Below are 13241 nucleotides of genomic sequence, written 5' to 3'. Positions count from 1 at the left end.
GACACTGCCTCATGTTTAGATTTGGCTGATCCATGAGGTACCTCAAACTCTTATGGTCCGTGTAAATGGTACAACGAACCCCATAGAGATAATGATGCCAAATCTTGAGGGCGAATATAACAGCCCCCAGCTCCAAGTCATGCGTCGGGTAATTCACCTCGTGAGGCTTCAGCTGCCTCGACGTGTAGGCGATGACATGCCCTCTCTGCGTCAATACCGCGCCCAAACCTAAGATGGACACATCGCAGTACACAACAAAATCCTCTATGCCCTCTGGCAGGGCTAAGATTGGTGCCTCGCACAATCTCTGTCTTAAGAGTCTCGAACGCTGCCTGCTGCTCAGGCCCCCAACGAAAGACCACGACCTTCCTTGTCAGCCTGGTCAATGGTACAACTATCTTGGAGAAATCCTGGATGAATCTCCGATAATAGCCCGCTAAACCCAGGAAACTCTGGATCTCGGATGGAGACTTCGGAACCTCCCATCTCATCACGGCCTCCTCCTTGGCCGGGTCTACTGAAATCCCGTCCTGGTTGACAAGGTGCCCAAGAAACTGCACCTCGCGCAACCAGAACTCACACTTGGAGAACTTAGCATATAAGCTCTCCCTCCTCAGGGTCTCCAACATCTCTCGGAGATGCCCCTCGTGCTCCTCCTGCGTCTTGGAATAAACCAAGATGTCATCAATGAAAACTACCACATACCGATCCAGCATCGGTCTGCACACGTGGTTCATGAGGTCCATGAACGCGACAGGAGCATTGGTGAGCCCAAACGGCATCACTACGAACTCATAATGGCCATAGTGCGTCCGAAACATGGACTTCTGCACATCCTCCTCTCTGACCCTCATCTGATGATAACCTGAACGTAAATCAATCTTGGAGAACCAAGATGCTCCCTGTAACTGGTCAAATAGATCATCAATCCTCGGGAGTGGGTAACGGTTCTTCACTGTTACCTTGTTTAGTTCCCGATAATCTATATACATCCGATGCGACCCGTTCTTCTTTTTCACATACAGAATCGGGGCTGCCCAGGGCGAACTGCTCGGTCTAATGAATCCCTTGTCTAACAGCTCCTGCAGCTGTATAGACAACTCCTGCATCTCGGGAGGAGCCAACCGGTACGGTGCCTTGGCTATCGGAGCCGCACCAAGGACTAGGTCGATCCTAAACTCTACCTGCCGCTCCGGAGGTATTCCAGGAAGCTCCTCTGGGAACACATCAGCGTAGTCTCGTACCACCGGAACCTTGCTCACCATCGCCTTACGCGCCTCCCGGGTATCCATAACATACGAGACATATCCCGCGCAACCCTGCTGAGGGTAGCGCCTAGCCCTTGTTGCTGAACATATTGCGGGTCCACGATGTGGCCTCTCGCCGTGGATCACCAACTCTCCCCCACTTGGGGTCCTGATCCGCACCAGCTGCTGTGCGCAATCTATCACCACCCCATTAGGGCTCAACCAATCCATGCCTATAATCACCTTGTTCCCACGCAATGGAATGGGAACCAAATCCATCAATTAGCGCTCCTCAAACAACCTTAGAACACAATCTCTGAACACTGCTGATGCTCGCACCGATCGATCATTGACAATCTCTACCTCTAAAGGGCAATCCAACATGCCCGAAGACTCAGTAAACTTCTTGCTAAGCGCAAGAGAAACAAACGTTCGGGTGGCACCCGAGTCAAACAACACCTGAACTGGGATACCGTTCACATGGAACAATCCTAACGCATACATAACACATATCTATATCATAACATCATATAAATAAAATAGAGGGAAAGAATCATACCCGTCACCATATCGGGTGCGGCGCGCGCCTCCTCGGTAGTCAGCTGAAATGCCCGGCTCCTCACCACTGGAGCCTCTGCCTTGCCCTGCTAGCCATCAGTAATCCGCAGGGTCGCTGGAGCTGGCGCTGCTGCTGTCAACTGGGGGCAGTTGGCCTTCTTGTGGCCCCTCTAGTTGCAATGGAAACATAGCAACTCAGACGTTTGTATCACAGGTGCAAGGGCGGTACAATCCATGCTGAAGTGCCCTGACTTGCCGCACTTATAGCAGCCTGACGATCCCAATTTGCACGCTCCCTCATGCGTCTTGCCGCATCTCCTACAGCGGCCTCGCTCCTGTTAGCCTTTCGGCCCCGCATCTGGTCCCTTGGGCTTCTTCCCCGAAGCCCCCATAACATGCCCCTCCTCTACCTTCCTCTTCCGGATGTGCTCCAGATCTATCTCCTCCCCCTTGCCCTGGCAATCATAGAGTCCAGGGTAGGGCAAGCTGAAAAACTGACATGCTCCCGAATATCAACTCGTAGCATGTCATGATAGCGGGTCCTCCTCATATCCTCATCACCCGCGTACTGGGGCACCAACAACGCCTTCTCCCTGAACTTGGCGGTGATCTCCGCCATAGTCTCCGTCATCTGCCTCATATCTAAGAACTCACTGGCCAGCTGCTGAAGCTCGACAGCCGGCGCAAACTCTTCCCTGAATCTGGTCACAAAGTCCGACCAGGTCATAGCCTCAACAGTCGAGGCTCCCAATGCGTCACCGACAGACTCCCACCAATCTCTAGCTCGGTCTCGTAAGCACCGCGCTGCAAACCTCACCTTCGATCCCTCGGGGCAGAAGCTAGTCAACTGTGCAGACTTGATGTCTGCAATCCACCGCCTGGCAGCTATGGGGTCCTTCGCCCCGTGAAAATCCGACGCACCACTGCCCCTGAAGTCCTTAAAGGACAGTGTGCGAGATCCCGCCTGTCCAGATGCCATGTCGCTCCTGAATGCCCTGAGGCGATCCTCCATCAACTCAACTATCCCTTCCTTGATCGACCCAAAGATAATGGGGGTCGACTCAAGGATGCCTCTGGTGATCTCTGACGCGATGAACTCGCGTAGCCTCTCATCTACTGGCTTGGAACCTGATCCTGAACTTGATCCCTCTCCAGAACTGCCACCTGCTGGCCTCTGACGTAGTACCACCATTCTGCAATACACACAGGCAACCATTAGTGATACTGATACCTCTAAAGGGATCACATCTATTACAAGTTTCCTGGTCTTGCCTCAGCCTTCCTTAATTCAGGTACGGATCCTCTGCTTTCAGTAGTACGGGCCCATACTACATTCCACATCTATCCGTACCTTCCTCAAGGAAAGCCTTGACTCCACCAGATCCCTTTTTCCACTACTGACCTTCTGCTATTCCCATTCTAGGCTTACCCTAGGGAAAATCTCTGACTCTACCCTACCCGGTCCTCAGCTGCTGAAGGCCTCCTTGTAATGCCAATGAGCCATTACCTGAATACCATCACATGTGATGAGGCTTAGATAATCCTTCGAGTAACAGACTCATCCCTACAACGGTTAGACTCAAACGAGAGCTGCGCAATAGGGCCAAATCCAGCAATCTAAGATTATTCAACCCTGATCACATGTGACGTGACGTATTCACCTATTGACTAACTCCCATTACTCAGAGTCCCACAAAGCACAAAGCAGCAACGTTCAGACAAAAGGAAACAATCTCAAGCAAATCTGTTCTCATAGAGAGAAATTGAACTAGCATACAATGCTAAACTCATACTGTCAGGCATAACCTAAACATGCTATCCTACTGTTGTCTACTCAATACTAGCATGCAATTCTCATAAGCTGAGACACATAACGCAGGCACATAAGGCATCACTCCTAGATCCTTAGTCCTATTCTAGCATGCTGTTGTACTGAAACTGTTAAACATAACATAAACTTGTATGGGTACTTTGGGGAATACTTACTTGAGCTTGGCCGGTCGCGCACATCACACACTTTGTTCCTTCTTAAAACTCTTTACTTAACCTTTTAGAAAACTTTTTCCTTTTCGAAATTCTTTAATCCCTTGATTTGAGTCCAGACACCCCCGAAGGTGTGTCCGAATCCCTCAAACCAGGGCTCTGATACCAACTTGTAACATCCCAAAAATTTCATTTTTTAATTAAGTGATTTGCAAAACGTTTGTAACAAAATATCATTCGACCATATCATTTAATAAAAACATGTCTCGTGTCTGTAAACCAAAACATAAAACATAATAATGTCAGAGTAAAAATCTTAGAATGTCTCATAGTGCGGAAAACAAAGAGTGTGTGTGTGTGATATGCTGCTACCGCGCCAGCTCTTTCCCCTTGGCTGAAGAGGTACCTGAAACAACAATTGAAAATCGTAAGCACGAAGCTTAGTGAGTTTCCCCACTGTACCACATAACATATATATATTGTCAGGCATATCTGGGTGCCCGACCTACCCCTTTGGTCCTCTCAACCGGATACTGACTAGCATATCTGGGTGTTGGCCTCCCCTTCGGTCCCCTCGACCGGATACTGACTAGCATATCTGGGTGTTGGTCTCCCCTTCGGTCCTCTCGACCGGATACTGGGGACTATTTCACCCCTACTACTACCACATATCACATATCACATAATCCATCTAGCATGGCTGGGCATGACTGCCCCTTCGGCCCTATCGACCGGTAATCTGGGGACTATCTCCCCTATTGTCACTAGCATATAACATCATATCATACTAGCACATAAACATATCGCAGATAGTAGCAACCCTAGATGAATATCACACAGACAACCATTTAATCATACAACTCCTACTTGTGGGCCGACATTGTGGCCGTAGACCCACCACTACTGGAAGGTAACTCACCTTGAAAGTAGCTGCTGAAAGTCTACTTGCTAAGCGCCTGACTGCTGAACCGGTAATCCTCCGACTATAAATCATGAACATAGATTAGACACTCATAAATACCCTTAGGTCAATGACCGACCCACCCCTGGTCCAAGGTCAACTCCTTGGTCATGGCATAGACTCGCCGAGTCCCTCTCCTACTAACCCGGTCCTACTTCTCAAGTCCCTCTTCCCACTCACTGAGTCCTTAACTCACTACTTGGGACGATTGGACCGACCCACGATCTGACTCGCCGAGTCCGAGAACAACTCGCCGAGTTCCCACAAGCAGATCTCCTATTTGCTTCCAAATCCTCATCAGAGCATCCTTTATGAGGATTTGGGTTTCTGGGACCATTGTTACATGTTAAATTGCTAATTTCGCGTGCAGATACGAGGGGTTGGACCTTCAACACTTAAACCCCTCTAATTCAGTAACAGTTCATATGACTCGACGAGTTTGAAGAACAACTCGTCGAGTTCCAGGCAATCTTCATAGGACTCGCCGAGTTGTTCATGCAACTTACCGAGTCTAAGATCATCTTCATAGAACTCGCCGAGTTCCACTTTGGGATTCGCCGAGTCCTTTCGACCCATTTCCCATACAGACCAAATATGAGACATGCAACGCTTCTAAACCATAGATCTATGTTCCTAGGGCATGCTTATCACGTAAAGTTGCAAACTTTACGTGCATGCATGGCCCTATAAGCTCCAAAAGGCAAATCCAAGCTCTTTATGAGGTCATACACTTAATAGGGACCTCAATCACTTCAACCACAGAGACTTTATACTTCTAATACGTCCATAAGGTCTAGATCTGAAGTCCTTTCGGATCATAGAGCACAAACACATGAAGTATGGTGTTTTAGGGCTTGAAAACCATCAATTAGGGACAAAATGGGATCTAATGAACAAGTGATCAAGGTAGGTACTTTTCTACCTGAAAGGAAGCCCCTTGCAGGGTAGATGTCGGATCTACTTCCCCTCCTTGCACTCTTCCACCTCCTTCTTCTTCTCTTAAGCTTCAAACTTCCTTCACAAGGCCAAAATCACTCACAAGGACAAAAAGGGGCTAGGGTTTCGCTCTACAGCTCTTCTGGAAGTGTTAGGGACAAGGGAGGCCGAGTTAGAGTGCTTAAATAGGGTGCACACACCCAGGTTAGGGTTTTCGCCCAAACAGGGCCTACTCGCCCAGTCCGAGGCTCAGACCCCGCGTCTCATCCCGCTTCTACTCGGCGAGTTGGTCCTTAATCTCGCCGAGTCCAAGGCAAAATTGCATAAATTACGAAATATTAATTACAAGGAGTACATACCAGGAATCATGTGCTACAAAAAACTTCTCAAACAAAAATCCATCTTTCAAGCAAGAACCTGACCTATGACTTTCCGTTTCTACCCTTCAGCCCAATACACAGTTCAAGGGTTAAATCTCTTAACCATCATTACCTCCTTCCATAAGGACTAAACTTTACCTCCTTAAGGATCAAAGCCTTTACACAATCGACTTCTGGCCCATAACCCAAATATGGCAGAAAACAGGACGTTATAGATCTATTCCTTCTCATAACATGGAAAATAATACTTGCCCAACCCTTGAGCCTTGTCACTTCCACAAGACCATACCCTCCTAAATTAGGACCTCAACAATCAAGTAAGCATTTTGAGCCAAAGTTAGAGCTTCGCTTTTAGATGTTAGAAACACACATATTGCTGGATTTTTGTTTAAAGTAGTAAAAAATCGTTACTTCGCCCCACTCGACTCGCTAAACCACTCTCAACATGCTTTATACCTCGAATAGCTAATTATATTTTTTCGATTCATTAAAAGAGTTAGTATTTTACCCCCCTTCACCTCCCCATTCAACCTTCCTTTTTTGCATTGTGTCACTTATATCTATTTTTTTGAAAATCTTTGAGTTGCTTTACCTAGTTACATGTGTAGAGCATCATATCTTGAGTATAATTCCCTACACCAATAAGTTTCTCCAAGTCACCTAACTTCTGGTAACATCCTTTTTAACCCTTTCCTTTATAAGTTTAGTCTCCATGTGCCGATATTTAGTACATTTCTTAAACTTTTTAAGCTTTCTTTTAAAGTTTATTTGTTTACTAATGATGTTAGGTCCATTGGCATGACTTATACAACATGACTGCACTACTTGATAGCACGTCATATCACCACATTACATCATCGCCGGGAAACATGGCCCAGCTCAAGACTTCCTAAATAGTTAGGCCCGAACTATGGCTAACGCAAGGCCTAACCTAATTGACCCTTATCATAACCCTATAAATAGAACATCTCCTCCTTCATGTGGAGAGCCCATCATTCTCAGGCATCAACCCCATGTCATACATACACTCTCCTCACCAAGATGGTTCACTCCAACCAGGAGTAACGCTTTCCTCTTACATACCGATCTAATATGATCATCAACGGTTTTGTTCTCTAATGGCTAAGAATCAAGTTGGGAGTTTGCTAATGGCACATGCTCTATATCTATGATCCAAATCCTACACCAAGATCTAATGGCGTGATTCCATGTCACATTATTTAGCAGCATCCTTGTGAATTCAAGCAAATAGCCATTGTTGCACGAGGTTTAAAATTCGTATTCTTAACTATCTCCACATATATGTTCTTGAAAAGTTTCGTTTACCTAAAATCTTCCCTATTTATATCCTTTTACAAACATGTCATCTAAAAGATTGAACAAACAAAAGAAACTAAAAACCTCAACTACATTTGATCTAGCTTGTTGGAATTTATTTATGTTGGTTTCTTCCATGTTTCAACAAGCTAGATCAAATGTAGTTGAGGTTTTTAGTTTCTTTTGTTTGTTCAATCTTTTAGATGACATGTTTGTAAAAGGATATAAATAGGGAAGATTTTAGGTAAACGAAACTTTTCAAGAATTCATTATCTTTGAACACAAATCCATAACTATTTTGACACTTTGGAGTTTTGAGCCTTAAAATTTTCTTGCATCACGGTTATACGAAACATCATCAACAATATGTTACAACTTTACCTTTTACGTTTATTATTTCTCTTGTGGATTAGAAACACCCACTTAAATCGTGTTTTATCAAACTCAATATGTAATATCCAAATACTATTCGGAGTTTAGAGTTTTGACATCTGAAGTTAAATATATCCGATGTTAAACATCAATCTCATTTTCCAATTTAAATGATAGATAGTTGAATTTATCAGTTTTGTACAAGTTTATAACTACATAAGCCTAAATTAGACAATTTTGTGCATATATATAACTTTTGGCCTTTCTTTGTTCGCATGAAAGATATGTGATTTTCTAAATATTAATGACATCAATACCCCATGATAGATGTGACCTCTACTTCATACCATTGCAAGGAGAGAGAGAGAGAGAGAGAGAGAGAGAGAGAGAGAGAGAGAGAGAGAGAGAGAGAGAGAGAGAATTTACCATGACATTGAGATGCCAAGCTTGGCACAATCTGCACACCAGAAGTGTGTGTCATGTCCGCCTTGGCAAGCCACGATCCTTATCGTGACCACTCCTTCTAACCTAAAGGTTTCTATGCACGACATGACAGACATTGATTATGTACCTTGTATTTAATAGTTAAAATATTAATACAAGTTTTTATGTGCTCAATCAAAGGTTTATATGCAATTGAAAAGTCGTTGTAGATTGAAAACTTTAGTATCTTTTTCGACATTCATGCATTGAACATTTGACATTTGTGAAACACTTGAATACTTGATGCAAACATAAATACTTTACGGTTTGAACACATAAGGTCTTTATGCAATATGAAAATGATGATCATTGATCAAGACTAAAAGTACTAATTTTTACACAAACCAAATAAATTGATACTTGGTTTTCATGCTAGTCATTCTTGCCTTATGATTTTAGGTTACATGAGCATTGGCATTGCGTGTTGGCTTTGCAAATATTAGGTTATATATGTTTCCTTTGCATCTTCTATATATGAAAGCATTGCTACCTTCATTATCATACAAAGAAACTAGATTCTCTTATAGTCTTCTAAATTAGACTTCTACAGCTAAGCAACAATGTCTAACCCTTTGCTATAGGGGAAAAAATAGACAATCAGAAGAATAAACCCCTTGCTATATAGAAACATTGCCAAAAAATTTAACAATTCTAAAAATTATGATAGAAAAAAAAAAAATGAGAGATTGTTAAGGTAAGGGAGGTAATATGACAAAATTTGCGGTATCATTGGATAAGAAGACAATGAGAAGAATGAAGTCACTCCTCCATTCAATCTACCACTTCCACTCCTCTATCATCAGCAACTCCATCGCCGCCGGTCTACACCGCACCATGGCCACTGCCGTCCAACCCATCAGTCCTTCAAACACCCGTCTCGGATGGATTGGCACCGGCGTCATGGGCCAATCTATGTGCTCTCACCTAATCAAAGCCGGCTATACTCTCACCATCTTCACCCGTACTCAGTCCAAAGCTCAACCCCTCCTCGACATCGGTGCTAATTGGGCTTCATCACCTCACGCTGTCGCTTCCCAATCCGACGTCGTTTTCTCCATCGTAGGCTACCCCTCCGACGTCCGCCATGTCCTCCTTCACCCAACCTCCGGCGCCCTTGCTGGTCTCTCTCCTAAAGGAATCCTCGTCGACATGACCACTTCTGAACCCTCCCTCGCCATCGAGATCTCCAATTCCGCCGCCGAGAAATCATGTTTCTCCATTGACGCTCCTGTATCCGGCGGCGATCGTGGTGCTCGTAACGCCGCGCTATCAATTTTCGCCGGAGGCGATGAATCTACCGTGAAACGTCTAAATCCGATTTTCACCCTTTTGGGGAAAGTTAATTACATGGGTGGTCCAGGAAAAGGGCAATTCGCAAAATTAGCGAATCAAATCACGATCGCTTCAACAATGGTTGGATTAATCGAGGGTATGATCTATGCACACAAAGCTGGACTTGATCTACCCCTTTATCTGGATGCAATTTCTACAGGTGCAGCTGGGTCAAAATCCCTAGATTTGTATGGTCAACGGATCTTGAAAAGGGATTTCGAAGCTGGGTTTTACGTGAATCATTTCGTTAAAGATTTAGGGATTTGTTTAAGAGAGTGTCAAAACATGGGTATTGCTTTGCCTGGTTTAGCACTTGCTCAACAGCTTTATGTGTCTCTTCAGGCTCATGGTGAAGGTGATTTGGGCACCCAAGCTCTTATTTTATCTCTTGAAAGGCTCAACAATTCCAGCCTCAAATCTTATTCTTGAATCGGTAAAGCTCTCATATTTACAATAATCATGTGTTGTGTATCTCCATAATCTTGAATGATAATCCATTTTTATTAGAAATGCATCATCAAATTGGTAGAATTTGTAGTTTTTTTTTTTTTTATTGAGTTTTTTGGTGTACTTTGATCGTTGGTTTTGTTTGATCAAAAGGAATGAAGTAGTGAATGTTGTATGTCATCCTGATTTGATTGAATTTAGGAGACAAGATGACATTTTTAGGTCAAATTTTAGAAGCACCACTTGACAAGAAGTTGACATTTCTTGGTACTTTTGGTATTTTGGGGTGGTTGGAGGTGCGATTTTGAAATTGATTATGTGCTTATATGCCCTTATTTTACCCTTGTCTTTTAAATAATTAGACTTTGTTAAATACTTAACACCATCAAAAGTGATTATCAAGCATGTACAATCGCCCTCATTTTATGGTTCCTGTTTGCTCCTTCTAATGGTAAGCATTTCTTTCTTGCTATGGGATCAAGATTGTTATTCTCTCAAGTATATCCGGTATCATATAATCACTTTTAAAACTCTTATCCAAATGCCTAATTTTCTAATTCAAGAGTGGGATGTTGACTTTCTTGAATTCTCTCAACAAGCCATGAAACTTGGTTATATCATTTGGTCAGTTTTTTTTAATGTATTACAAACATCCACTAACCCTACTCTTAATCTACACCTTTCGTCTCAAACGGGACTTGAAACCTCAACATTTGTTGATAGACACTTATCCGTCAACTCATGATATTGTTAAGGCTCTTTTGGTCAAATTGGGAAGATGATTGCCTTGTAATGGAAGTAAGAATATTGTAGGACATTGATAGGATTGTAATTATATGTGATTTATGTAAGTGTGGATAGACAAATGAGTTGGCTATGTTGGACATTATACTTTATTGATCATGTTGTTGGTGATCTTAATGTCACCAGACATTTTAGGTAGTTAGGATTTATAAAAGTACCTAAGGGCGTATGGAATGGGCTTCAGGTTTGACATGGTGGCGCTACGTTTCGGTACCAGCCAAATTGGGTAATGGAGCCATTGCTCCTTCCTTCTTGTTGCCCTAAAGTTGTTTTTCCTTCTCTTTTTTAGCTAAACTATGCATAACATCCATGTATTATATAAGTTTATTTAAAATAAAAAATAAATATGAATTCTAAACATTTGAGAAGTTTGAATTTGTAAGAAAAATGAGAAAAATATTGAATTATTAAAATTAAAGTGTTTTTTTCTCTTTTAAATTTAAACAAATAATTTAGATAAATAAATAAAAGAAACTTATGAGGTTTTAATTTAGTAATTTTGAAATTACAAGGAAATCTATTAATGAAATTGATATGTATTTATTGTTACATTTAAATAGTATTTGGAATTTAATAAAATGAAAAAAAAAGGATATGTGGAATAAAAATTAATTTAAAATAACCATAAAATAACATGTGCTAAAATGAATGAAAATGTGACATGTAACAAAAAGATCTTTATTTATTAAAATAGATATATTATATATCTTTACCTCTTTAAAAATCACACAAACTAAACCAATTTCATTTTAAATGGATTCTAAGCATGGTAAATTAGAAATAATAATAATAAAAAAATGAGTTCAACCTTTAGAAAAAAGTCGGGTTCGGAAGAATTACTAAGGGGTCGTTTGATAGTCGCTAATTGAGTTAGAGCTGGCTTAGTTGGAAGTTCTGACTGAGTTACCTTTGACTGAAATTTGCTGTTTGATTTTTGCATCTAACTGATTATGCAAAATGACTATGTTACCCTTGTAGCATCTAAAACACAATGCATATTGGAATTAACATCAAACTCCATAACCAGTATTAATAGCGATATAGTTTCATTTATTTGAGAATTGTAACCATAAATACAAAATTAAAAATAAAAGTGGAATGTAATAATAAAAACATCAAAATACACCTTATCATTTATCTTAGAAACAAAGCTATGCATTGAACCGCCAACCGTATTGACTTTTCTTAGTTAAAATTTTACTATCAAATTTCAATACTTCAAAATACTAATGTAATCATACAATTGAAACAAAACTGTAAATAATGAACAATATTATGGCGCAAGTTAAAACCTCTGAAAATGAAAACCATAATCATTTAAAAGCAATCAAAATTTTATATTTATAAGCAATACACAATAATCATTCACATAACACAAGCTAATAAAACATTATTAAGATCTATTAAATCATCAGTGTAGTCAATTTTTCTTGTCTGTGGAGAACATGCCCAACAATTCGTCTTCATTATTATAGATCATCAAAATTGTTCCATCCTTTAAACCCCAAGTAGATAAACCGACAGCTAAACAGGTTCCTTAATCAACCAATCTAGACCAGCTTTAATGCTTTGCTTGATAATGATCTCTTAATGCTAGGATTTCTTGATCCCATATTCCTTTACTCACGTATATGAAACATGATCAGACAATCAAAATCGAATAATAGGGCAGATAAAATGCTACCTTGAACGAAGAAGAGACGCCTGTAAGTTGAAATTGATGAGGCGAACCGATTTGGGAGAGAGTTGAAACCACGTGACAGAAGGGTTCTTGAGCGATATGTAAGGGAAGAGCGATATGTCAAGGGAAACGACAAAGAGCATAAAAGAGATAGACCCGGTCATCATAGTTTCAATGAAGGACCGAATCATCACAAAATTAGGGACTGGGTCCTTCATTTGGATCGAGTCCAAGGTTGGAGAAGGGAAAAACAAACAAGCTATTTTGGACTGAGGACGGGGTCCTTACTTTGGATCCAGTTAGAAAGGAAATCAAACGGGCCCTAAATTCCATCCTACAAACCTAATAATTCCTATAATACCCAAAACGCCAAAATATGAATACCAATATACTCGATTTCCTATGCAACACAATTATAACTAGGAAAAGGCTAGTGCAACGTGTTGCACTCGTCATTCTTTTTAGAAAAAAAAAGATAGAAGAATATGGTAGACGAAAATGACAAAGAATAAAGGACACGGGGTTGAATTTAGCAACTTGAAAACATGTGGTGGAAGTCTGAATGTTAAAAAGTTCAGGTTGGTAATTGAATATGGAAAAAAACATCAAAATAGAAGAATGTTGGAAAATGGAAGCTAAAAATGGTAAATGAATTAAATAATCAGAGTACATTTGAGAAAATGTAAAAAACATATGAGAAAAAGTCACAAATGAATACTTTTTGGAAAAAAATAAATAAA

General features: G+C 41.3%; 1 protein-coding gene across 1 annotated transcript; it reads left to right on the top strand.

Moving 5' to 3' along the window:
- Positions 1–8927: 8927 nt before the first annotated feature.
- LOC145054729 (6-phosphogluconate dehydrogenase family protein) lies at positions 8928–10100 on the top strand. The gene has a single exon (XM_079002983.1). It carries the CDS (start codon positions 8946–8948, stop codon positions 9996–9998), a length of 1053 nt encoding a protein of 350 aa, XP_078859109.1. The 5' UTR covers positions 8928–8945; the 3' UTR covers positions 9999–10100.
- The last annotated feature ends 3141 nt before the right edge of the window (positions 10101–13241 follow it).

This window comes from Lactuca serriola, chromosome 5 (genome assembly GCF_051521515.1).
Source record: "Lactuca serriola cultivar US96UC23 chromosome 5, Lser_US96UC23_V15, whole genome shotgun sequence".
Lineage (NCBI taxonomy): Eukaryota > Viridiplantae > Streptophyta > Magnoliopsida > Asterales > Asteraceae > Lactuca > Lactuca serriola.
Note: the sequence above shows the minus strand (reverse complement) of the source record. Positions and strands in the feature narration are given on the sequence as shown.

Excerpts from the sequence above, each read along its gene's own strand:
- LOC145054729 (XM_079002983.1), top strand. The coding sequence starts at position 8,946 with ATGACAAAATTTGCGGTATCATTGGATAAGAAGACAATGAGAAGAATG.